General features: G+C 40.1%; 1 protein-coding gene across 1 annotated transcript in view; it reads right to left on the bottom strand.

Annotated features, from left to right (window-relative positions):
- Nucleotides 1–26,419, bottom strand: part of CREB5 (cAMP responsive element binding protein 5) — a gene marked incomplete at its 5' end in the record, with an annotated part of 252,444 nt that overhangs the window by 168,889 nt on the left and 57,136 nt on the right. The window contains one exon of the mRNA XM_082479114.1: nt 398–570. Coding sequence (XP_082335240.1) covers nt 398–570 — 173 coding nt within the window. The remainder of the gene's footprint in view (nt 1–397; nt 571–26,419) is intronic.

The raw sequence follows: 26,419 nt of genomic DNA, 5'->3' as shown, positions 1-26,419 counted from the left end.
AGGATGGGAAATACTCCATCTTTCTTCCCAGAGCAGTTATAGAAACAACATGAACTTTCAATGTAAGCAGATTTGAAAAACAAACAAACAAACAAATGGATGAAGAAAGCAGGACTTCCCCGCAAGTACAGCACTCTGCCTCTTTTGAACCAAAGTGCCAGGTCTGGAGTAGATGTAGTAACCTGGCCATTTCCCCACAGACCGCAACACGTGTTGAAGGGGTCCTTGCCACATGCTGGCAGGATCAAGTGCAAACTCTGTAACCTCAAGAACCACGAGGACAACATCTGGTCCTGCATGCAGCTGAACCTTAAGAACCATGAGGACAACATCTGGTCCTACATGCAGCTGCTGGAGCCAGAGAACTGGAGAAATGAGAAAATGGAAATGGACTCACCCAATCTGTCGATTTGTGGAAGGTGCTTGCGTAATGACCGAACTGGACTGCGGAGATGGCATGGCTTGTTGAATCACAACGCTGGTGTCGTGGTTTGGCATCCTTGTATTTGTCAGCTGGTGAGATCCAGGTCCTGCCATTGCTCCTCCAACTGTGTTATGCATGGAGATATTCTGTGAAAAGAAGGAAAATGGGAGGTGGTGGAGGAAAATGAAAAATAAATAAATGTCTTATCTTGGTTTTCTGTTCTCTATAGGAATACAATTAGAAATCTGAGCGTATCGACAATATGAAAAGTTACTGGTTCCTGGTGAATCCCAAGTCAATGGATCTTGTTGTAACTAACAACGATAAAGAAATGAAAAATAACTATTTACTTTTACAGGGTAATATAAATGGAAAAATAACCGCAAGTTGACTAATCACTCTTCTGCGATTCTGATTTGTGATTTATAATGGGGATATTTAGCACATATTCTCCTAACTGAACACGATATATATATTTTGTTTGAAAATGACTTCTGTGGTGAGTGCATGGCACCTTGATTTACTACATAGGTTGTTTACTGTGTACTAGGTCTGCTTAGACTGACAAGCAAATCAAGTTTTATAGTCCCAAAGTAACAAACAGTACATGGTACGTCACGAAACAGCCATTTCTGTTAGCCTTCATATATTTTGTAGCACAATAATATCCCAGAAGCCGAGAATAATAGCACTGTATTTGCACATATATAACCTTTGCTTCAGGTAACTTGGAGCCCTTAAAAAGTTCTTTAACAAAAAAAAAAGTTCACAGATAACTCATATCCACAGAGTGAACAAGCTGTGAGAGACCAGGATACTATTACGGAAGGAGCCATGGAATAAAATTTCTCTCCAGTTATGCCTGCACACACAATACACACTGCTGCTAAACCGCAGGGTTTGACTTGGCCCGCATTTAAAAACAAACAGAACTCTCAAGCCAGAGATAACCCACAGTGTATACATATGAAAAATACAGTAACCTTGACAGCATTATTTTTCCTATCAGACATCAACATGTGGATTGTTAGCAGTAAGAGGAAAAGACACTTTCCATTGTCACCTCATACTAGGCTGAGGAAAAGGGAGGAAAAACAACACCTTTACACGCTCACTCTGCCACCAAGACTCACACAAAGCATCTTCCTGACCACTGCAATACTCAGGATTGAAAACTAAAGTTAAATGTCATTCAAAATTCCGATTTGTGAGCCACTTTGTCGAGGAGACACATAAAACCCACAAAATAACAACAGATAAAGCTGGTGAGAAAGGAAACTCAGAGCTCTGATCAAATGTGGAGGACAGGAGAGGCAGACAACATACTGAATCCCAGACCTAAAAGAAAGATTGCGTTCTGAACCAAAACAAGAATAAACCCTTTAGATTACATTCCTCATGGAAAAGGAGCCAATAATTAGAGGACCCACACTGAAGGCCTTAGCTGTCATCCCCCTATCTCCCAATTCTTATATATTTCAGGTGATTCCCCAGGCTAGTGTGGACATAGGGATCTCTTTCTTTTACAGGCATTGTTCCAGTCTTCATAAACGTATAAAAAAGCAGAGGTGCTGCCTACAGTTGCATGGTTACACTAGCTCCAAGTTCCTCGTCCAGTAAATAATTTACACGGTATGAATCAGGTCCAGCAGCTCCAGTATTCACTTCAGAGCATGGATTGCACGAGGAAGCCAGACCAAGGACTTTAACTGTAATTTTTCATAGCCCAGTAGTATGTCATGACCATCAGGTAATAAGAGAGATTAACCTTAGATGTATGGAATCTTTCCCAAAAGAGCTCCCTCATCTACCACATTCCTATTAAAATATCACTTCTTCAATGGATTTGTGTTTTCTGATGAAAAACTGTTCTGTTTTAAAAATAAATAAGTCAAGATATATATAGAGCCAAGTCTAGTTCAGGATGCAAAACTGCACTCCTGAACTCACTTTTTTGATCATTACAAGATTTTGCAAAACCACGTCTAATATCTATCCATCTGCAAGCAAATCTTTTAGCACTGTCACTTCCTAAAGCTTCTGCTTTATATTAAGTATGTGTGTTTCAATTAAAACCTATCAATATGTCATATTCACTAGTTTCAAAGTTCACCCTCGTTTAATTTGTCCTTTACACCACCTCAACAGTTTCTGAATCCTTCCGTGTATTTCTGTATTGCCCGTTTGCTTTCAGTAGTATGTTTATTAGAGCAAATATTAGAGCAATATTAAATTGCAAGACAGGTATGCAGTACTTGTACCTCTGGGTCCCCAGGGGAGCAACAAAGAAGAAAGCCATCAGGCACCCACAATGAGTTTACTCTTCAGTGCTGCACAACTGCCCCTTGCCACTGCCAGCACAGATCTTCTGCCTCCACACACCTGCCTGTCTTCCACGGAGGGTTGTCTGCACCAAGCCAGAGCATTGGCATGAAACTGCCCAGGATTCAGAAAGCCCTTCTCTAGATTACAGTCTCTGGACCACAGATTTCCAAGAGCTACATAACACTGATCAGCTACATGGGAGGATCTTTAAAGGAAACATGGATAGTGCCATGAGTCCACGAGGCCTGGGACGGGACAGGATGTAAATCCATGATGAGCTTTACATAAGCAGTATCCCAGCACTTGCCCAGATTTTGACTGGATTTTGTTGTAACATGGCAGGGCAGAACATAAAGGTTTATTATCAGATTCCTGTGCTCCTAGATTCAGTATTTCCATTTTCTTCTCCTTCTATTTCCCTTTTCTCCTATAATTCCAGGTCTCTCTAAGGTACAAATGGTATGAATTATGATGGGTATGAAAAATTTTGTTTGCACGTAAGACATTGTAATTGCTAGTTTACATGCATAAACTTGTTAAATCGTTTCAAAGTTTTAACAATTTCCAACAAACTGTATCTTTTCAGAAAGCAGGCTGAATATGTGATGCATGGAAAGCAAAAACATAATGAAAACCTGTCCATGTGTCCAGATGTCCATTCTTCTCAGTAATGCAAGCACTGCTGTTGGGCAGGAACTATACCTTTATACTACGCTGCCAAGAGAAGGCTTAAGATTTCCCAACAAAATGTCAAACTCAGCATGACTCTCACATTCATAAGAAAAGGATTTGGCAATATCAGAATAATTTACATCAGTGAGGTGCTTGTGAATTTACGGAGAAGTTCAAGCAAGTTCATACTTAAATGACAATGCGTGTGCTTTGAAAGATGGCAGGAAGGTAATGCGCAACAGATCTGACACTAAGCCTATCTGATCTAGTCATGTGCATCATGACATGCAGAATGACTCTGTATCACCAGCACAGCAAGACTGGGCTCGTTGCATGTGTGATGCAGACGGTCTTCAGAACTCCTAAAATGGCTTTGCTGTGTTGAGCTCTGCACCTGATTCTGAATGGATCTGGACAGGATATTAATGAGCTCCTTGCAGACTCAACTTCGGGCCCATATAGAAACAGGACAAATTCAGCAACATTGTCCAAAACAGAGACCTCCACTTTATAGTTGAATTGTTATTTGGCTAGGTTGATTCCAGCTTTACTTTTAAGGAGTTCTGCCTGCTCTTCCACCAGGGATCCATGATGAACATCTCACTTTGACTTCCCTTTTCATTCTCCTCCAGCTCTTAAACCAATGGTTAAGATCAATTGATCGGTGGGGAGTCCCAGCAATCCAACTCAGAGACTAGGTCAACAGGAGCGATGATGCAGACAGAACTCTCCCCCTGCTTTTAACACTCCCAAGTCCTGTCCATACTCTCTGAAAGAGTATGACACACACTCAGTCCTTTCTCAGAGATCTTCACAACTGTCCTTCAGCATTAGAACGGGGCATATGAGCTTATTATTATTATCCACTTTATTAAACTGAACCTAAATGTTCACGCGGGGAAGAGGCCACCTGCATGCCAGGAGCTGTAGAGACATGAAAGACATCCCCTGCCCTTAACATTCATTTAATGGATCTTAATTAAGATCCAATAAATTAAGAGGAATTTATTTCCTCTAGGGCTAAGTTTCATCCTCACCAAAGTTCCCAGTCACTCCCACTGAAGCAGAAACTAGGATTGTAACACTGAGGAGCTTTTATAGAAATGCTCCCCTTGCCCATGTGCTCATACTGTACTCTCCAGCAGCTTTTAACATTCAAATAAATAAAACAAAAAACAACAAGCCATATCCACAATCCCCTTTTAAATCAACATGCTCATTCTCAACTTTCCAGCTGCCAGAGGAAAGGGAACAGATCATCATCAGCTTGACTACTCCCCAGTTACAGTGTATTCCCCGTTTTAGCTTCAGACTTTGAAGAAAACATTTGAGCATTTTTCTCCCACATGCAACCATTTAACTTTGGATAGGCAACACGCTTCTTTTTTTCTAAAAGCTAAAAACTTCTTGAAGTCATGCTTCCATGTTCTGGTGGAGAGGATTACACATCACTCCACAAGAACACACACCCTGTTGGCAAGCACAGCAAAGAAATGACGGCTCCGCAGACACAGGCGAAATACACCCCGTGTCTCCAGGCAGTCACCATTTCCACTAAGCCCCGGTTCTTCCAGACAAACACCCATCCGTGTCACACGGCACCACCTGTATCACACATCTTCATCTACTGAAGGCAAAGGATGAAGATGGATCCATCCATTACAATCCATTGCAATACTCTGAGTTTCAGAGTTTGTTTGCAGTTTTAAACTATAAGAGCTACTTTCTGAACCAAAGCCAGCTTATATTTTCCTACTATCCTTTTTTAACTGTGAGGTTTAATGAAAACTGCAAATACCAGTTTTATACAAACTGAAGACTCATTCAGGATTGTTCAGAGTAAGCTTTTAGATCAATAGAGCTGTCACCTCTAACCATTTGTGCATAAATATATTTTGCAGACTATTATATAAATTCTAAAGTCAGAAGGTATTTGCCATTAAAAAATGAGAGAAAAATCCAGTTCATCTAAATGAAGACAAGGCACTTTTTTGCATTTTTTTGTTTTCTGCAAAAAAATCATTTAACTGTATTTTCCCAAACAGCAACTCTAAATATTTTTCAAATAATTCAAGAGAAAAGGTATTAACTTAAAAAAAATTAAAGACAGAAATCAAATACACAGCAATATTTTCAAATTTATATAGCCTGGCCTCTCAATTAATATATTTTTAAGAAGGATAAATATTCTAAGCTGTCCCACTTTCAGGCATTTTACAATTTATGGGGAAAGAAAACATGTATTTCTAACCTAAAATCTTCCAGAAGGCTCAACAGGCACATCATTCAGGGCAACCAAGATACACATTTAAATGGCACCTACACGTGCACTTTTAAGAAGTATGCAGCAGCATCTTGCCTGATTATGGAGATCATAACTTCACAATATAAAATAGATACATGAGTGGAAGCCACCAGTGACTCACTCACGCATTGCACATGCTGCTTACACAACCAAAGAACCTGCTGGCTTAGAAAGCTGGAAGACATTGTCATAAAGAAAATTATAGACTAAATGTGGCAAATAATGGCAGAATTCAAAATTATTTTAATCATGTACAATCTCAATCAAAATTACTGAGCCTCTATGAATTCTCTCCCAACAGAAAAAAAATAAATCTCAAAACAAAAGTTATCAAATAATCCCAGAAACAGCACCAACTCGTTTATTTTCTCATTATTCAGATCAATGTGTAAGGAAAACACCCTCACACCAGCCCAACACAACTGTTTCAGCTCTTACTAGTGTGCAATATCTAAACTGCCATAAGCACAGAATTAAGTAAGCTTGCTGTCCACCTAAGGCCAGCAGACATAGCAGAGGAACTAGGGAAGAAAAACGAAGATAAAAAATGGATCAGATTAGTAATGCAGTTGAAGGACTACAGGAAAAAGAAAGTCTATTAGTCTATTATGAAGATTTAAGTTTAAAAAAAAAAAAAGAAGAAAAAAGGAAAAAGGAAAAAGTTCCATTATGCAAGAGATGGAAGAGCGTAAACTTGGAGACTGAAATGCAATACTTTTTCTTTTTTTAAACTGTAACATCTGTATAGCTTGAATGAGAAAAAGCACTAAAGCAGAAAAAAAGGACACAAAAGAACTGCTGGAAAATGCTGTGTAGTGACATTAAACATAGAGACAAAGCACTAGGAAGATCTTATTGCAGACTGCTAAGATTTAGCTCCCTTACTTAGCAAGACGTATGAAGTCACTGAACGAGGCTGACACATAAAAATACAGAACTGATGCTAAAGGATCTATTCCTCAAAACATTTCAAAGAAAGGCAAATGCTCACTCTAACAGCTACTTGATAAAAATGGCACATTAAAAAAAAAAACAAAAAACAGCAGGTATGATATATCCCAGAATGCAGAAGGACTCTCCCCTGACCCCAAGCCCCATCTAAAGTCTACCCCTGAACTGGACACAGTGAGCTCTCCACACAGTGCTGGAAACTCAAAGGCCATGAGAGGTATGAGTATATCTGACTTCTTGAACCCTGGGCACCACTGCTCAGTCAAATCTTATCAACCTGATCTCCTTAGGGGTAAAAAATGTAAAGAAAAATTAAACTCCTTACTCAAAAATGACAAGTAATGATAGGCAGATGGGGGAAGAAGGGAAACATTGCTCTCACTGAAATCATAAAGCTTTAAATCTGTACTTATCGGTCTTGGCCACTGATTTCCAATTTTTTGGATCACAGACCTCTGTCAACCCTCTGAATTTCTCACAGAGCACTTTGTGCTCTTATCATAAATTGTGTAATTAAGGCAAGATGGTTCCACAGACCAGCTGCAGATGCCTCACCACAGCTTTGAGACCACCAGCAGTTCACAGACCAGAGTTTAACTGTCACCCAAATACTGGCTTCAGAGCACCGTGACTAGAATTTCTTGACAAAAAAAGATAACATTCCTAAAGGTATCTACAGACATCAGTAGCCCAAGTCCTTTTTTCAAAACGTCTTCAGTCTTTTGAAGTCTTAGTGAACAATCACTGTTAATAAATAGATCAGACTTGTGTACTGGGGCTGGCAGGAGCTTTGTAGAATTTTACCCCAAATATCTATGCTGGAACATGCAGGAAAACTTCTTTTTTGTTTTATGTTCGGATAAATTATTCTTAAAACTAGACGTGCTGGCTGCTCCTGAAGAGGCACAAGCAAAAAAAAACCAAAACCAACAACCTCATAGATAATCTTTTTATCTTGTTTTCTTTCAATAGCTGTTACTATGTTATCAGAAAGACTTTCTGAGATACACTGAGTGATGCATATGAAACCTCAAGTCTGCTAATCTCTGGCAAACTACATGGTGCTGCTAAGGAGCGTGGCACAAGGCACAGGACAGACATATGAAGTGCTAAGCCAAGTTTAAGCCATCTCAAGGCTGCAGCAGTCACCACCATAACTTGAAGTCCGAAGGGCCCATTTAAGCACTACTAATCCTCTTACGGCCGCTGCCTGAAGGGCGAGAGCCCTGCACAAAATCTCCGCAACACAGCTCGTGCTGCGGGCCGACCTTTGACATGCCTCCACTCAGCCTCTGCCCCTCGGGTACCCGGAGTGCATGGTCACCTCCTCTGGTCTCTTCCTCACACCTTCAGAGGATAGTGCACACAAACTTCTTCCAGGGGCAAGTTAAGCCTCCCTGCCTGTCCTCCACTTTGGCTGCTGGTTTGAGGAAATATTCTGACTCCTCCGATATTACGAACCAAATGCAGGAGATTTAGAATTTTTGGTCTTTTATCTTAATTTTTGTGACATGATCTAATTACAGACATTCAGTGGTGCCCTCTAATTACCAGTAGAAATGAATACTGAAAGATGACCCTTGTCTTCCACGATTCCCTCCCCTCTTCCCCCACTACCCTCCTCGTGCCCTTTTCAGCATGCCTGTCCAGACTATGCTTTTGACATATGAAGCCTTCTTTACATACACAGTAAATAATATATGGTGCGTACCAGATGTACCCACGATAAACCATTTACTAGGGGACGGGAAAAAAAGTGATATAAAGGAAATGCAATGAACGTATTTTAAACGAGAAGGAAATTTTGAAAGACCGGTCTCACCAGAGTTTGAAAGGAAATAGCTTCTCTATGGGAAAAGATGACATCAGATTGCATGCTTATGTCTTGAAGTTCCCTACAGATATCTCCTATTTTCCTCAGGGTTGCTTGTTTCATATACAATCACTTGCCCAAGATAGCCATTTAAGCAACATAGCACAAAGAGCTGCTTCTGTTCAAATAAACATATGTAACACTAAATGTGCACAGCCCAGTTCGGGTCACTCAGGGTGTTTTGCACTGCTAACACCACACTACGTCCTCCTAATTGGGAGGCTGCAAAAGAGGGGAAGCACAACTGCTTGCCTGGCTCTACCCACTTCTGTCATACTTGATGCAAAAGCCATAAACCGACTATTTCGTTTCTTCCAAGTTGCCTATTGTGACATTTATAAACAGGAACCTGGCAGCATGTCAATGGTGCAAACTGATTTCCTTTTCTAAATACAATTTTAAAAAGCAAATAAACAAGGTTATGCCTGCTAATGAAACATTATATGCCATGCTGGAGCTAGTTTTTCTCAAATGTATTCTCTAGAGCAGATGGAACACCAATAAACACAAAACAACAAACCCTTTTATAAAAAGCATGTTTATAAGAAAATACATTCTCCATAGAGCTTTGTCTAAGGAAAAAACAGCTTATATCTGTAATGTTATCTTGGGGACCCAATTACGGTCCCATTAGATTGCTGTAAACAAGGGAGTTTGCCATGAATTGCAAATGGAGAAGGGCTAGTAAGAAACCTGAAAAGGAAGAAAAGAGATTCACTAGTATACTCACTAGGTGTAATTCCTAGAGGCCTCAGTTGAAATCAAGGCCTTATTGTGCTGAAATCTGTATAGACACATTGATGGACTACACTTGCCCATAAGCCTTAGAGTCCAGAAACAAAGCAAGGAAAGAGGAAGGAAGAAAGAGAGAAAGTAAGTGATTTTTGTAGCCAAAAATCAGGACTCAATGCAAGGGGCCTTTTTTCCAAGTCCAGTGTCTTAGCCACTATTTTGCACTGTTTCTCTGCATCTAATACTGAAATATGAATTCAGAAAACCAGGAAATTTTAAATAAAAAATAATTTTAAAAAAATTAAAAAACACTATAAGCTCTACTCTGAGGTTTTTCCAGCACTATCATTTCATTTCTGCAAATCAGGCAAAAAGCATGTACAAAGTGGTACTCAAAGAACCTTCTCAAAATAGGTGCATGTCAACTTTTGCAGGACAAGCAATTAGACATCCAAAAGCTGCTGCCAGATCTGGAGGCCAGTCAGAGGGTAGTTGAAAACCTGGCCTTCCTTTCTTTATTGTACAGAGTTGTTTTTTTATCCATCGTGAAACAGAAAGCTGGAGGGGGCGGGGGGGGGGGGGGGGGGGGGGGGGGGGGGGAGGCGGCAATCCTCCAGGAATTGCTTTAAACAAGCCTTTGATACCGCTAACTGAAGGCACTAGGCTTTTCAACGTTATGCAAACCATTTATAATCTGTTAATAGCAAATTCACAGAGACAGCACTTTGGCATTTAAATTTGTTATATTTTATTTAAAGCTTCTTTGAAATCCTCATCATTGATTTCACTGGCATAAGTTATTGGCATCATGCATGAGTTACAGCAATGGCTGCTTGACTGCATTCAATGACCAGAACATTTTTAGACACAGCATTTGGTAAAGGAAAGCAAGGATGGTAGCAACAAAACAGCCAGTGATTTTCCATTCAGGCAGTTTCAAGCAGAAAACCCGCAGGCTTAACTTTTCTGCTAAGAAGTCAAGTGGAAATGCTGCTACCCCGGTAATAAAATGCATCTCCTAAATATTCTTTTAACCCCAAACCCACTGTGGCAGCTATGTAGGGCCAGACTGGCTAGCACTACATGGGGACTAAAACCAAATGCTGGGAAAGGTCCAGGAGTCAAGGCCAATGGTGGTCTCAAAAAGCATCCAGACAGACCATTTGCTACATACAAGCAATCACAGGTCTAACCAGTGGAATGGGTTGACAAGTGAACCGGTAGGAAATAGTTTTGATTAGTGAAAATCATACAAGGAACACCAAAGCATCAAGCTGGGATCAAATTAATTCACTGTATCTCCTGGGAAGTAATCACAAAGGCAAGCATGCAGTTTTGCAGCATCCACGATTGTTTCAATCAATTTTACACTGATGTTTTGGGAGAGGGGAGCTAGTTCAGTCTAGATCTTGGACTGAAAGAACTTAGAGAATTAGGTTCATCAGTTGGAAGCATTCAGACAAAATTAATGATCTTCGTAGCCATAAGAGTTTAAAACATTAGGGTTTAGGAAAGCAATCAGACAGTGTACATAGAAGGCAAAAAAAAGTTAAATACACTTCTAGCTAAGAAAAGTTCATTTCCAGTGAATACAGCAAGGGCTACAGACAAACAGGTATTACAAGAAAGTCTTCTCTAAATCCTCAAAGATGCTTCTGACATTCTGCAGTTTGGTTAAGAAGAAGCACACCCTTGTCCCTCTCTGCCTTCATTTCAGCAGTTACCTTCTGCAGCAACAGGGAAAAAACACTAACAATACTAGGAGAACAAACATGCTTGGCAGAAAGAGAAACCAATAGTGGTCGCCCTGCAAAAAACAGAGTTGGCCGTCCATTGATGAAGGCATGCAACTTTGGTCTGAAAGCACAGCTTGCTGGGGATTGCCGAAAGAAGAGCTACTGTTAACAGGAAATAAACCAAATAAGCAAGCTGGTTTGGAGTTAGGACACATAGCTTCCCAGGACTGGGACAGCAGAAGAGATCAGAAATGTAACTCCTTGGAGTCCAAAGGTGTTCTGCAGGTCAGGTACACCAGGCATAGCCATCCTTTTCCTCACTCTACTACAGATTTACTGCATGACTTTGAGCAAATGACTTCACATTCTTCTGCCTTACATCTAAAACAGTATGAGGATCTTCAACAACCACAGAGTGCTTGGAAGTGACAAGAAGTGAATAGCTTTTAGAGACAACGCGGTAGGAAACACAGCTAGGAAGGCAATAATATAGCAATGACAGAGCAGAAGGGGTTTTTTGGTAAGAGAACAACTCCCCGGAACTTTAGAGTAGCATGCATTTGAATTTCAACTTCACAGAAATGACAGGAGATCATAACCAAGATGTTTAAACCAATAAAGAAAAGATTTATATGATGAATACCATTAAGAAGAACAGTAGAACAAAGGAACAGGTTTTTGGTGACTAAAAACAGGAAAGCACAGAAGGACATGTAAATTAGTAAAAGCAAAGAAAGACTGTGTGCTTAAGTCCAGACAGCATTGCAGGATCTATTCTTCAGAGAAAGAGAGCTTGTCGTCTGCAGAAAATTGGATCCAATTAAAGCATTCCTGGGTGTACATCCAAATCTGGGCACTAAAAGTCACAAGTCATTTTAGAAGAGTCAGGCTAAAAACCTTACGGAAGTTACATGGCGGCGGTGGTGGAGGGGGTGAATGCTCAATTGTAAAAGCAGGACACATGGCTCAGCTTCTTTTCTGACTGGAGTAAATGGAGAGAACAACAAACAAGCTGCACTATATTTGATAATGCTACCAGACAATCATCCAGATGTACACGCTTCCAGTCACGCTAATTAAATGCGGTGTGGAGCCATCCTGGGGAAATTACATACTGTTCCTTTAGAGTACCACACGCTTCTGAAATGCCTTGGTGAGGTCTCACTCCACCTGAGGAGCCACAATATGCATTTTCCTAAGTAATAAACAATTGGCCCTCCTGTAATGGTGTGATCCAGCCAGAGGGACAACTTTAGACAGGGAGGCAAAACATAATTCAGGCAATGGAAAGCAGGAGTTTCAGCTGAGCCACGAACAAAATAGTGCAAGCATGAATCCTTGAAGAACAACCTAGCTGCACACAGAGACCTCTCACCGAGTGCCCTTCTCCACAGAGCAGCTTCTGCCTACAAAGCGGGTGTCAGTAGGATGCTTATAACCAAAGCAATTTGATACCTGAAAGTTGAGGGACAGAGGATAGGGTCGGGAATGCCAACCTGGCACGAATAGCACCACTATCATGTTCTCAAAAGCGGCTAGCTAATAGGGTATCGGCATTAAAGAAGAGCATATTACCCTTGAACACAATAATAACACTGCTCATTTTAAACCCACCTAACTTACAGTTAGGTTGGAAGTTATTACTACACAAGACTCAAAACACAGCTGCTGTGGAGTCCAGGAATTGCTGTGTGGTTTTTCTTCATCATCAGAAGATCACGGAAAGGACTGTGCTTTGGAAATCCATTGGATCACACTGTCTACGCACAAGGAAATAGGTTTTCCAGTAAGATAGTGCTCTGAAGGTGATTCTGTGCATGTTTTTGCCTGTCTGCCAGTTCTCTAGGAAAATTACAGTGGCAATTCCTGGTCACAGTATTTTAAAGACTTAAGCTGAAGATAGCTGCTAAATAGCATAACCTTCAGCATTCCTGGTGATTAGTGTATAGCAAAAGGCAATGCAACTCATGTGTGATATTCTGAAAGCCATTTCCCAAATATCTCATAACTGAATGCTTGAACTCATTTCAAATAGTTGGCACAAATTGTCAGATTTGAGATCAAAGGCTAAAAAGCCAGCGATGTTTGTGACTCAACGCAAGGTCTCCTTCAAAACGCGGGGCACCATCTCACATCTCTGACAGAGTTGTGAAAGGGTTTGCAAAGCTGAATCCAGCGAGTCTGGATTGCTACAGCCAGCCCAGAATTTTGCCCAGAGTTTCACACTTTCAAGAGATCCAAACAGGAACGCTAGTAAGTTTGTCTGGATTTACTAATTGTGTCCCATGTAGTAAGAACAGAAATTTTAATCCTCCCAAGAAGATTTATTAGGTATTGGCAGGGATGCGTATGTAAGTTCAGCATTCAGAGAAAAGCTATTCAACAGAGAAAGAAAGAAAGATGCAAACCCAATGAGGTTCAAAGAAAAAAAAAAAAGAATAAAGATTTGTGTGATAGTAAAGAATATTCTTTGTTGTTCTTTTAGGCTATTTGCTTTAAGGCAGAAATATGATAGTCTGAATTTTAATAAGATATGGTAAAGAGTCTATGATGTAGGGAGTCCAAAATGATTATTCTGTCTTCAAAAAGGACAGACAACGTACTACCCTACAATACTTGGTCTGTCTCTTCTTACAGTAAACATTGCTAATGCTCCTGGAGAGGGGCTGACCTTGCCAGCCAATTACATTATGCTAATTTGTCTGTTACTATAACTCCTACAGAGGCATTCACAGCTCAAAGCAGGACAGAGATTTATATTGTCTCTTCCAAGCTGCAGACTATGGACGTTAATCTCTCTCTCCTTCCAGTTACAATTCTACACAGCAATATCTACACGCAGCGCCACTGCACATTCAAAGCGACAGTTATTGCCAGCTTTATTCAACTTAAAAGACAAGCCGTGGTCCTACCTTGCCCTTTTAATAACTGTCACTCTATCTAAGAAAGCATATGCTTGGTAACAGCTGCTTTCCTATGAAAACATATGGTTTCTCATATGCTTTAGAAAACACCACAGGAATGTATTCGCTTGCTAGATGCTAGTGCCATGTCACTATATCAAGCAAAAAAAAAAATCATCGAAAGGAACTGCAATACGTTTTCTGTGTTATACTCATGTATTACAAAAATACATATTGCTTTAAAGCAACAAAAAGTCATCCAGCTGAAAAGATTCAATGTAAAAATAAGGCTCATAATTTAGAATTTATGGGCACTACAGTATTACTTAAAGATGGGATCTTCTACAGACATGTAGCAAATAGCATGCTTCATGCAAGCAGTTTACAGTCCATATTGTATCACGAAAAAAAGAATATCTCATGAGATGTGGCTCTTCCAACTGCTGGAAAGATCAGAAGCTTCCCTAACATCTTTCAGTTGAGATATGATAAACAGAGTATCAAAAACAATTGAGTCACCGCAGTTTATAATAAACTACTGTCCATCAAGTAAGCCACAGTAATGACCTTTACATGCTTCTCTCCCTCCCATCCATAATATTTAGGACAAACTAAGAGTATTCACATGGCCAGTCGCATGGCAGAGAAGATAAAAAGAAGCTAACTTGTTGGGCTACTTTAACTCAGATGTGTTGGGTCTAGGGCCAGGCTAAACTGAAAGCTAAATCTTTTGGTAAATAAAAGTTCCAGCTGTGGTTTTGAAACTGATTTCAACATCAACTGACATAGAAACTGACAGAAAAAATGCAGAAAGTTTTCAAAGTGTTAAAAAGACAGTTAGGGAAGTTACACGACAGCAGGAAAACAAGAAAAACCCGAAAACGTGGCTTATGAGAAGGTCTTACAGAAATTTCCCATTGGCTCTAAAAATAATTCCACTGGGATGTTTGTAGAAAAGAAAGAAAGAAAGAAAAAAAAATATATTCAATCCAGTTTATGCTCTAGGATCAACATCATCAAGAAAACCACCCAAACTTTACTGCAAGAGCTTCTGAACATACCAGTATTTCTAGGTGGTATTACAGTACTTCTCATATAACTTCAAAAATTTTACACCTGTGTCTTTATGGCAGTTAAACACAGGGTCACACCAAAAAAAAAAAGACCCTGTCACGCTGGAACGCTAGTGTTTTATTACCTATTAACAGTGAGAGGGCACACACAGAAGTCCACACAAATCTGTATCACTGGCTTTACTGTTTCCAGCAGATCATGTTGCGCTACAGACTGCAGTTAATGCCCTGAGCCACGGTCTGACTTTTAAGAAGGTGCTTAAGCACATGGTGCACAGAGGTCAGGAAAGCCGATGAACAGCAAGAACTGGTGAAACTCCTGTGATAGCTCAAAGTATGGCCCTCAGGCACCTGGTCAGCCCCTTTCCATGGGTTATGATTCCCTCCACAGAGTCTGTGAAAGGTTAACACTTGCCTGGTGGGCACATATGTCGCTATGAGGATCCAGCATTTTGCAACCTACTGGCAGATGTGCCATAAACCCATACTGACCTCTGGCTCTTCACCTTCTTTCTAAAAGCAAGCAGCAACCAAAGACTTAATAAGATGCCTGGGCAGAGGAGACATAAGAAAACAAGTTGATTGCTTGTGCAACTGTTCCTACCAGTGAGGATCTAATGCACCAGGGACAAACCTACAAAGCCCTCAGAGAAGATTAATACAGGATGTTTCACTTGGAATGTAGGACCTGTATATGAAAGTGATATAAACTGAGCGAGGGAATGGAAAGATACCCTCACCTGACAAAAAGATGCTTTGCAGTTAGCAAATAGAGGTACAACCTTGTCAGCCTGGTGAGATACCACAAGAAAATTATGAAACCAACTTTCAATACCAACTTCTTAATAGGACCCAGTGCTCTCTATCGCAGAAGGTAAATGAGAGCACCTTTTGCCTAAGGCCACTCTTTCAAGCTCAAATGAATAGCAAGGTCAAAAAGCAAAGAGCCCGTGTCATGGAGGCAAACATATGTGACATGTCAGATCTGCAATCCACAAGACAGAAGGATTCACCGTGAAATCAGATTCACTTCTTCCTCTGTACACTAAAGACTCAGAAGGAATGAAGGAGAAAAAAAAAAAAAAAGAATAAGGCATAGCCTTATTCAGAGGTTTTATATTCTGCCAAACCCAACAGTAACGTGTTCCCATTTGACTTCAATTTGTTATCCATTACTCCAGTTCTTCACTAGAAAAGGAAGAAAAGGTTGATTTGCAAATGCATGTCCAGTCTTTCCGAATACATCAAATAGTTTTGTGTGATAAGAGGTATTTTCATAAGGCACAAAAGTATGAGAAGACTTAAATGTACATAGAACAAAACTGAAACCAACTGCTTAAGATATCAGTCAGCACATAGCATGTAAAAAATTAATAAAAATATTCATAGAATTATATTGTTCACCTACACTTCTCTTCAGAATCAGAACAACTGGCTCTTCCATGAAGCCAGTTAATTTGCTGGTAATGATCAACACATGATATTTTTCTGAAGTCTCCAAAATTTAATTTTCTACTCATTTTCCAGCTGATGAACAAAAGGAAACTGCTCTTTCTGCATAATTAACTTAGCTTATACTCCTATCATGAACAGTCTATACAAGGCCATATCTGTACTATCTATATGACAAAGTCTCATCTGACCTTGCTACGCGTGCAGGCAAAAATCACATTTCACAACTTCAGCAAAACTGACCTCATACTAGAGGTGACCTAAGATTACCTCATTTAAGATACATATATCCTCTGTATTAAGCAACCTTTTCAAAAGATATAGTAAAAGAAGAGCGCACTATAAAAATATTTTTAAGCTGAAGCTTTCCAATCAGTTCAGTGGGTTTACGTGAGCAAATCTGGTCCCTTTGTGAAGTTTTAAAAATTTCTCCATTGCAAGCACAACTTCTGATTATCTCTTTATTAAGTAAAACTGGCAGAAGCTTATCTGCTTGACAGGAGACAGAGAGAACATTTAAAATTACCAGAGTACTACATTGCTTTACATCCTAAAAGGGGTGAGGGTGTCTCGCTGGCACATTTCATGGAAGCCAAAGTGACAGGGATCTGATCCAGACAATATCATACAGAAAACATGTTAGGTTCCTTAGCCGCTAGGCTCTTTCACACTGTATTAATAGCCTTTGAATTCATCAACTCTGGAACAAGCAGAGATTTTTTTATTTTCTTGAAAAACATGCTGTGGTATTAGGTTAGTAATTTAATCTTGTTGGCAACATAATGGTTATGGTATAATCCCTCATGTTATAAAAGTAATTGGCATAATCATAACCTACATTCAATTATTTCTTTTGCTACAGTGCAGCTGCAGTGGTTTCCCACTCCCAACCTGCCGTCCTATCACTGAGGAGACAAGAAGGGGCAGAAAGCAGAGCTCACAGAACACTACTACAGCCCATCCCTCTCCCTTCCCTAATAGCAAGTGACTCCCCATCCCGGTTAATAAAGAGCTCCTTGTCCCTCCATTATGCAGTGTAATCTTTAAAAGATTACATTCTCATTTGGGAACGAGCCAAGAGCCAGTGGGAAATTCTCTAGTAAATTGGATAGGGAGACAACAATATGAAGGGCAGCTGGATGGGAGCACATTTTTTTCAGGGCATTCCTATTCCTGGGGCCCTCCGGCATTGTTAGAAGTCCTGCAGTCTCGGCTCTTTTCACTGCTCTGTTGTCAGGATAATGCAATTCAAGAAGAAGGGGATACAGATTAGCTGGTTTGAAGATGGAATGTGAGGAAGCGAAGATTGAAAAGTAGTAAAAAAGGAGGAGAAAGCCCAATTATATTTTTAAGTCTTACCACCTTACAGAGAAACAAGGGAAGAGCACTTTGTTTTAAAACACTGTACTAAGTGTATCAACTACAATCGTAAAATAAGGTTTTTTTCTTCCCCGCCTGTCATCAAGAAGGCTATTTGAGCACTCCATCACTAATAGCATATTAAAGTAGTATTTTGAAAGGCACATTTCCCTCACTGCTTATTTCCAAATGCCTGCACCTTCCAACAGATGCGTTTGCTCTACGTTCCACCCCACCCTACCTGTGATCCGGGATGGAGAAAACCAAAACAATACAGGACAGGCAGCCCTATCCCATTTATTCCCGCACATAGAAGGCTGCAAGTGAATGAGAAAGGCAACTGGATTTTTTGTTTGTTTCTTTCTTCTTTTTTTATTTTTTTTTATTTTTTTTTTCTTTTTTGGGGGGAGGGTTGGTTGTTTGGGGTTTTTTTTTGATGTTTTTTGGTTTAGGTTTGTTTTTTTTCCTCTTCCATTTTTATTGTTCTTTGAAAGTACTTTCTCAAGAAGTCACACAAATTTATGTATCCACAAGACTGGATAGGTGCCTCATGTTTATTTGGTCAATAATGGCATGCATATACTATCATCTTAATACCACTTTTTGTTAGAAAGCACAGAAATCTCAGAGGAAAAAAAAAAGCTATAACAAATTAACTTTTTTTAAAGTAGCAGATTTTTTTTATTCCTCCAGAAAACCAAGTTTTTAATCATAAGCTGAAATTCCAATCATTATTCCCTTTCATGTAGCATAATTCAGTTATTTATTAGGAGAAAGTTGTCACAGCAGGGTATCGGATTATTTTTACCCTTAAGTTGCTGTTCCACCAACTACAACTTTCTTCACCTGCAGGACTCAAGTAACAAGTTACCTACAGTCCATGGGAGGCAGTAGTTAAAATACATTAAAATAGAGGATTGTTTGCAATTTGAAAACTTAGTGTTGGGAAGTCCTGATTCAGCAAACTATCTCTATTCAGCAAACCCCTACACACATGCTTGAAGTTAACCACATGTTTCAGAGCTATTGAAGTACACGGACTTTGGCCCCATTTCAGAAAAATCAGTTATATACACATTTAACTGGCTGAGATGGATGAAGCAAAGAAAAGAAATTGGGATAAGAGAACTATACCTGAAAAAGATTCCAGCCAAACAATAATCCACAAAATAAGAACTTATGTGCAGAGGTGTAATACACTTAATAGCTTTCCTGGTTTTCCTGAAACACATACGTTGGCATTTACACTTGCATGAGTTTACTGTATTGGAAAAAAAAAGCATAAATGGGAGAAAACTATGATAACTACTTATCATTAGAGAAACAGGCCTTACATAGATCTATACATCCCAAGGAACATACACATAAATCTCAGAGATAAGACAGTAGTGTGATGAGAGAAAGAATATTTTATAAAGACCACTGAAAGCAGAAACAACAGCATCCAGGCTCACTCTCCCTTCCTCTTTTTCAGGGAAAAACTATTCTAATACCCAATGTCAACTGAGCATCTCCATCTCTCCTTTTTTTGTGTACGGCCACATCCCTTGACATCTCAGTTCAACATTATGTGGAGAAACTAACTCAGTTTCCTTGAAGCAAAATTTCTTTCTTTCTTTCTTTTTTTTTTTCTGGGGAGGGAGGGGGGACAGAAAAGGAAATTATACTTTTCACATTCCTCTATCTCTGCTCATCCAATTCTGCTAACAAGTACATCACAGGAATATTTTAATACCCCAATTCTCAGAAAACAAAGACCTGCCTTTTTAATGTCTGTCTCATATCAGTGCTGTTTTTTCTTTCTTTCTTTCTTTCTTTCATTTTTCCCTTGTACAGCCTCATGGTACCCCTCAGCTTTCTCTATGTCTGATTAACATTGCTTTTCCTCTTCTTCCATGTGAATGTTCCTTTCCATTTTCCCCACCAAGTCTGACCTAGGGTAGGAATAAGTCCTTTATATAAGTAAAAGTGAAAAGTACTTTTCTTCCTTTCATTCCTTTCTTCCCTTCATCAGCCCATACTTTCCCATCATCTCCTTTCTCTGCCCTCTATCCCATACAGTGTTCAGACATCGGTGAGGATTCTTCCAATACAAAGAAGGAGGGACTGGCAACATAGGCATTTTTCTTCCTCCCTTCATAGGGAAAGAAAGAGTAGCACTGGGGCAAAAATAAACTGCCAGATAGAAGCACACACAATCCACAGATGGGACAGCTTTTACCTTTTCTTCCAGGTGCCACTACTGCACCATTTCTTACTAAGACCAGTGAATACAAAAGCCAGCTCCCATTCTGTGCCACTTTGAATTTCCTTGTGTCTTGATAAGTTCACAAATAGGAGAAAATACCACCCCCTCCTCAGGTGAGGGAGGAAGAGGAGGAAGAGCAAATCTCTCTTACTGTAGGAGGGGAAGCCATGCTGCCCACACCAACACACACATACTTTAATCTCCGTTGAGAAGGGGGTGAGACCTACTCAGCGAACAACTGCAGAGTACTTTTAGCTTATTGAAAGGTGCTATGGCATGGAAACCAAGCACCTCCATCATCACACGCATTACACTTGCAGGCTACACAGCTGAGAGTTTAACATTCTGCCTTAATGTGTTCTTTTTTTACTGCATTTCCTTTTGCAGATGTCTTTTATTTAGAAACCGAATTTCTAACCTTTAATAAGAAATACTGGAGCAAGCTACAACTAATGAAAAGGGAAAACACAAGGGCTTACATGACAAGTCAACAAATTTCCCTAAACATTACATTGTACATTTTTACTGAGACTCACAGAAAAATCAGCAAGACCTTCAGAAAACAAATTTCCAAATAAAATCTAGCATAAAATCAAAAGAGGCAATTTTCTGGAATTCCAAAGAAAGAAAAAAAAATACTTCTCCAGGCGTACAACAATTTTCCTATCCCCATTAAGCACGCTTTTCCATCAAGAAGATTTCTCTTAATAATAGTATGCCACAAATGATCATTAGGCAGGAAAAACGGGTCAGGGCAAGGATAACAAAGATGAAAAGAAAACTGCTGAGAGTTCACCGCTATTTATTTTGAAGCACACTTAAGATTTGAGTCAGACTATTCTAATTGTATTCAAAGATTTAGTTCTCTAAAGAACATAAACAAAACTAGCAAGGGCCACCAGCCAGAATAAAGCTTTCCTCGTAATCATAGAGTAGGGTCAGCTTTTGTTTGTTCTTTTATATGATAATCTCAACTCCTCTGTGTTGATTTTTTAATTTTTAGAAAAGGAGAAAATAAAGTTTCTTAAGACTAATGGCCTATTTCTGCAGGGGCAGCTTTTTTAGCGTGGTCACATATTTTCTAGCTTCTTCTGGCTGTGCTTTCCTTATCAAGTATTTTAAAGCTTTTACACCTAATCTAGGTTAGCGTGCTCTGGTTAGCAGCTTGTATCCATTGAAAGGCGAGGCAATAATCCATCTAGGTTTAGGGCATTTTCATAGAACTGATGCAGAGCTGTGTCAATTTTAATGTCATGCTATGGAGAGTGCACGCAGTGCTCTCCACTTTAGAGGATTAAAAGTGACCTCTCTTACCAAAATCAATAAGGGCAGCTTGCTGTGACTAATAGGTTGTAGAGATTCAAAAGAGACGGTTTGTAACACTGAGTTCATTCTCCCCGTGTCTCTCCCCACCCAGCCCCAGACTGGCTGGCAGAGCTGCACTTTGACATGTACGTTCACGTGGCAAACCGATGTCTGTTCCCTTCCCAGGGACCAGACCGAGCCACACACAGTTTACTCCCATTTCAGGGAAGCTGATATTTATTTGATAAAAATGGACTCGGCAACTTCTGAAGAGAAGCATGTGAGAGAGAAACTAGAATAAGGAAACAGTTAAAATGCATTTTTTTTATTCTTTTTTCTCCCCGGTATGGTTTTTAAAAGGCTCTACTTTTACATATTATCAGGACATCAACAAGTATCCAGATACTTCACACGACTTCATGACCACAGGTTTGGTTTTTTCTAGTCTCTGAGCAAAGGCTTTTCTCCCTTCAGACCTTTGCCTCGTTGTAATAGGCTAAAAATTTAAATTCCATTGAAGTCAATGGAACTGCCCCAGAGATGTATGAGGCTATACATCCAACTGTAGCATTCATTAACTGCCATGGCACGTGCTCGGTTGTTCTGGCTTCTTTCTCTTCTCTGCTATTCTTTCTGTTACTCCAAAGTACTTCAGATTTAACAGTCAGCTTTGGGGGCTTTTAGAAATACAGTAATTTCAGACAGTACTGGAAATGGGTCACGCTACAGAGTGCACACAATTGGCATAAAGCAAGTTTTCAGTTTTTCGGTTTCACATTTTGTGAGACTACAGAATACCAGCGACTCAGATCAGATCTCCCACCTTATGGTGAAAATACCCTTACTTTCCTGGATGTCTCTAATTTCCAATTTATTTTGCTTGAGGTACAAATTAAAAATCCTTACCCACGGTTCATAGCTTGTGGACATTTTCTCCATGTAACAATCACCATCATTGTCTTTATGCCAAAAAAACAAGACTTGCCTTGGGGAAGCAAGGGAGAAAAGGGGCTGAAGTGGTGGGAGGAACCCAACTGTAAAGGTTTAGGAGTCCCTATGGAGGTTTATAAATAGACGACTGCCATGTGCAGAACGTGAAAGAAACCCAGTCAGCATAAGAGCTGTTGCTGTTTTGAAATCTTCTAACTATGTCCATTTAGGCAGTAGACAGAGTTATAAACAAACAATAAATCAATAAATTATTAGCATTTGAATTTTGGCAAGATAATAAAATGTGTAGGGGTATAATCAGCAAATAATAGGAAAGATCTGCAAGCGAACCCACCAATTAATGATAAATAAGACTTGGCACGGAATAACTTCACCAATGTGGATCTCATTAGATGGCCGTGGAACCTGTTCCCGCAGCAGCCCTCTCCAAGCAAGGGAAAGGTGAGGTAACCGAAATGTCAGCCTACCCACCCCCTCGTGGTTCTCGGGCTCTGGGATTGTAACCACCTGGACCAAAATGACAACCTTATGCTGCCGTGAAGGCCATGCCGTGGTTCTCCAGTCTTTAACCAATAGGTTTCCTCGTCTCAGCTTTTGGACTTTTGCTCTGCAATTCCATCTCAACAAAGGTGTCCAAAACCACACAGCTTTGGTCGCTCTGGAGAGCGAGAATCCCCCTCTCCTCTGTTCACCTTGCTTTATTAACGATACCTCTTAAAGAGGGAAATGCCCCCAAGCAAGCGATATCACTTAAACAGATAAATAGTTCACACACCAGGCAGGGGGAAGGGAGAGGGGGAAGAGACCCTGCCTTATTAGACTAGAAACAGACACACCATATTAATGCAAAGAATCAGCATATGGTTCTAATAGGTTTTCTTAAAATGATTTATCAGCTGTGATTAAGCCCTCGACCAACACGTCTATCTTCATAAATAAAGTAAAAGTGCACCTTGCTCTGACATATATCAGCAGTATCTTACTACCTATCCAACCATATAGGCTGCAGTCCACTCTGGGGAGCAAAGAGCTTGTGTTTAATAGCAGAGCGTATGTTCTAAAGAGATTGACAAGATTTAGGGGGTTTACCTAAGAGATAGACTTATAAAAATGACACTACAGGGAAGGTTTATGCCTTCATCATATGCCATCCAGCCCATGCTGCTGAAATCTGAACTGGTAACAAGAAAGCTGTGCCACTAAAAACATTCTTAGGAAGACCAATGCAAAACGCACAACTATGCCATATTGTTGTGAAAGAAATGTCAGAATGAAATCAGACAGGCCTCCTTTTTTTGGGGGTAGCCAAAATATACAAAACACAACAAAAACCCAAACATTACAAGAGGGTGACTCAACTTCTTTGGGACAGAGACAATAAGAAGCAGAAGGAAAGTGGACTGTCCTGACTGAGCTCTGCAGGATGATTCATCAGCTGGAATTCAGAAGAACATGGAAGGATTATGGTTAGGGAGGTTTAGCTCAATCAAAAACGTATGCCCTCAAGAATTGCCTTTCTGCATGATATAGACACTTATGCTGGAAAAACATTCAGGTCTTCTCTCAGAGTACAAGGATCTAAATCCATAAATCCATTCAAACACAGACCATTGCTACAGAAGAAGATTAGACAGCCCTGCCTGCCAGCAGAAGACAAGACGTAGTAAAGGCAGCAATGAGCCAAAGTTAAAGCCTATTCCTCTGAATATTTTTGCAGGGTCATGTTATGAACTCTGTTGTCTTGACAGCTTTCCTGCACCGTTACACAGAAAGTGGCCCTTTTGTAACACAGTTCAGTGTGTGAGTTAAGTGCCCAGAATAAGTTCCTTGACATAGATATAGCTCGAAACAGGACTCACAAAGTCAGGGGACTAAAGTGCCTGCTGCAGAATTGCCAAATAAAATATACCACCCCATGGCTACCATGAAAGCTCCACAAGTTAAGAAAAGCAGTTAAAATACAGCAAGCCTACCCATCTGGAGAGAGGACGAGAGCATTCTTCCTGTCTTTAGCAACACTGAACAACAGCTGATAAATCTTTAACACACATGGTTTGTGGGATGCCCTATGCTGAGACCGAGGAGATATGGAATCAATCCGAGGCTCTGCCACAGACTTCCTGTGCAATTTTTAGCACGTCACTTGAGCCCAGATCCTTTCTGGTAGCTCACTGATTCGCTCCTGCTTTATTTCAGTGAGAGCAAGGCACCAAAATGTCTTTGAAGATGTCTATCAACCTTTTGGGGCCACACTGTTAAGGTTATTTAGGAACCAAGAGAGACAGAAAGCTGCTAGCTTGGCAGACGGTGGAGAGGACCCCAGCTCCTCTGCAATTCTCACTCCACGCCTGTGATCCCTTCAAGAGCTTGGTGTCACACAAGCGAGCTTTGGAAAACTGTGTCTTCTGTAATCTGTTTTTCCTTAGAAAATAAGAGACAAAGCATTTCCCGTCTCCATAGGAATACTGCAAAAGTTAATTATTAAGAAAAAGGAGGTTTTATAAACCAACAGTGAGCCCATAAAGCAGATCAATAACCTGATGCAATTAACGCATATGAAAACTCAGAATAATGCATTGGAAAAAACCTGATACAGAGTTATAATGTATCTTTACAGTACCTTAATGCATCACCCAGAAAAAATGCTACAGATACAGATGTTATATTTAGAGTATAGGAACGATTATACTAAAATCTTTGAATCTGGGGTGATATTTTGGACTTTGAATTTAAGAGTTTTGAGGTATCACCTTGAAAACAGCTTAACTGATTGATAAAGTAACAGCTTGAAGTTATTACAATACCTACAACAACGGTACCCTGGCCTTTAAGCACTACATGAACATAAATCATTCCTAGTCTTATTTTCCGTCTGCTATAACATACCCACCATATTATAAATTACGCAATCTCAGGAGGAGAATAAGTCATCAGAGGGACCTTTCTTACACCACGTTTAGACAAATGCAAAGAGAATGTATATATATGTGTATTTATGATTGCATTTTTAAAAAAAATCAAGATTGCAAGCACTTAAACATAGGTCTTTTCTTTCTTCTGCTGTACAAACTGTCAGTCAGTGAGTCAAAAGTGCTCCAGGATCAGGCTTATGAGTTTGTTGGTTTGTATTACTTCACGAGTGAATTTCAGCTGTTTCAGAGCACTTGCCTCTGAAATGTCCACCAGCACACTATTCTTTTCAACGACCCCACTGGGGTTTCAGAGTATTCACAAGGGAAGATCGCAGCTACTGTGGCTGCTGCAGAGGCAGGGCACACACTCAGCAGTCGTACTGTTCTGCACCAGCACATCGCAGCATTGAGACCACCTCCCACAAGACCACCTCCCACAAGACCACGGTTAAAAGCAAATGAACCTGCAGATCTCCTGTCCTGCATTACCGGAAAAAAATGTATACATATTCTTGAAACAAGGCTTTGTGCTGCACGTTAATCATATGAAGGGGAAAGAGTCAGGTGAGCGCACTCCTTGGGAGGGTAGCTGTTTTTCATAAATGGACAATGTTGAATTTGTAGACCATCAGTCAAGGCAGCCACCATACTCATAGGCTACAGCACAGAGCTGTGACACTCAAAAAATATTTGCAAGAATTCTCTTCTGGAGATCAGAGAGTCGCTGAGTTCAGCAAGAAATGGTGAAGTGGTATAAGCTAGACAAGTGCATTTTACTGACCTTATGCTGATAGACAGAAATCTATCCTGGTATATACAAGGCAGAAGGAGCAGATAGCAGGTACAAACCAATTTTATGCCTTTCAAATATGCATCAGATTGTAGCTTCATCCCTTGCTTAACACAACTAAACTGAATATTCAGACTCTTTAATCATTCTGTAAACTGAGCCTATTCAACCACCAAATGCCCTGTATTTGCTTTTTTATTGTTTTTTTCCTTCATTGGACTCCTTCAATTTGCTGATGCTTTTCTAGCAGTGAGGTGCCTGTGGTAGGATAGTGTACTTAGAACAGGAATATTATGCCATGTAGAGGACTTGCTGGCTGTGAGCTTCCTGAATTGACACGGAACAACCCACTTTAAAACCAACCTGTAGCTGAGAATAGCTGTTTCCCTGCCTCATTTGTACAGTTTA

This window comes from Vanellus vanellus (genome assembly GCF_965231255.1).
Source record: "Vanellus vanellus genome assembly, chromosome: 2".
Lineage (NCBI taxonomy): Eukaryota > Metazoa > Chordata > Aves > Charadriiformes > Charadriidae > Vanellus > Vanellus vanellus.
Note: the sequence above shows the minus strand (reverse complement) of the source record. Positions and strands in the feature narration are given on the sequence as shown.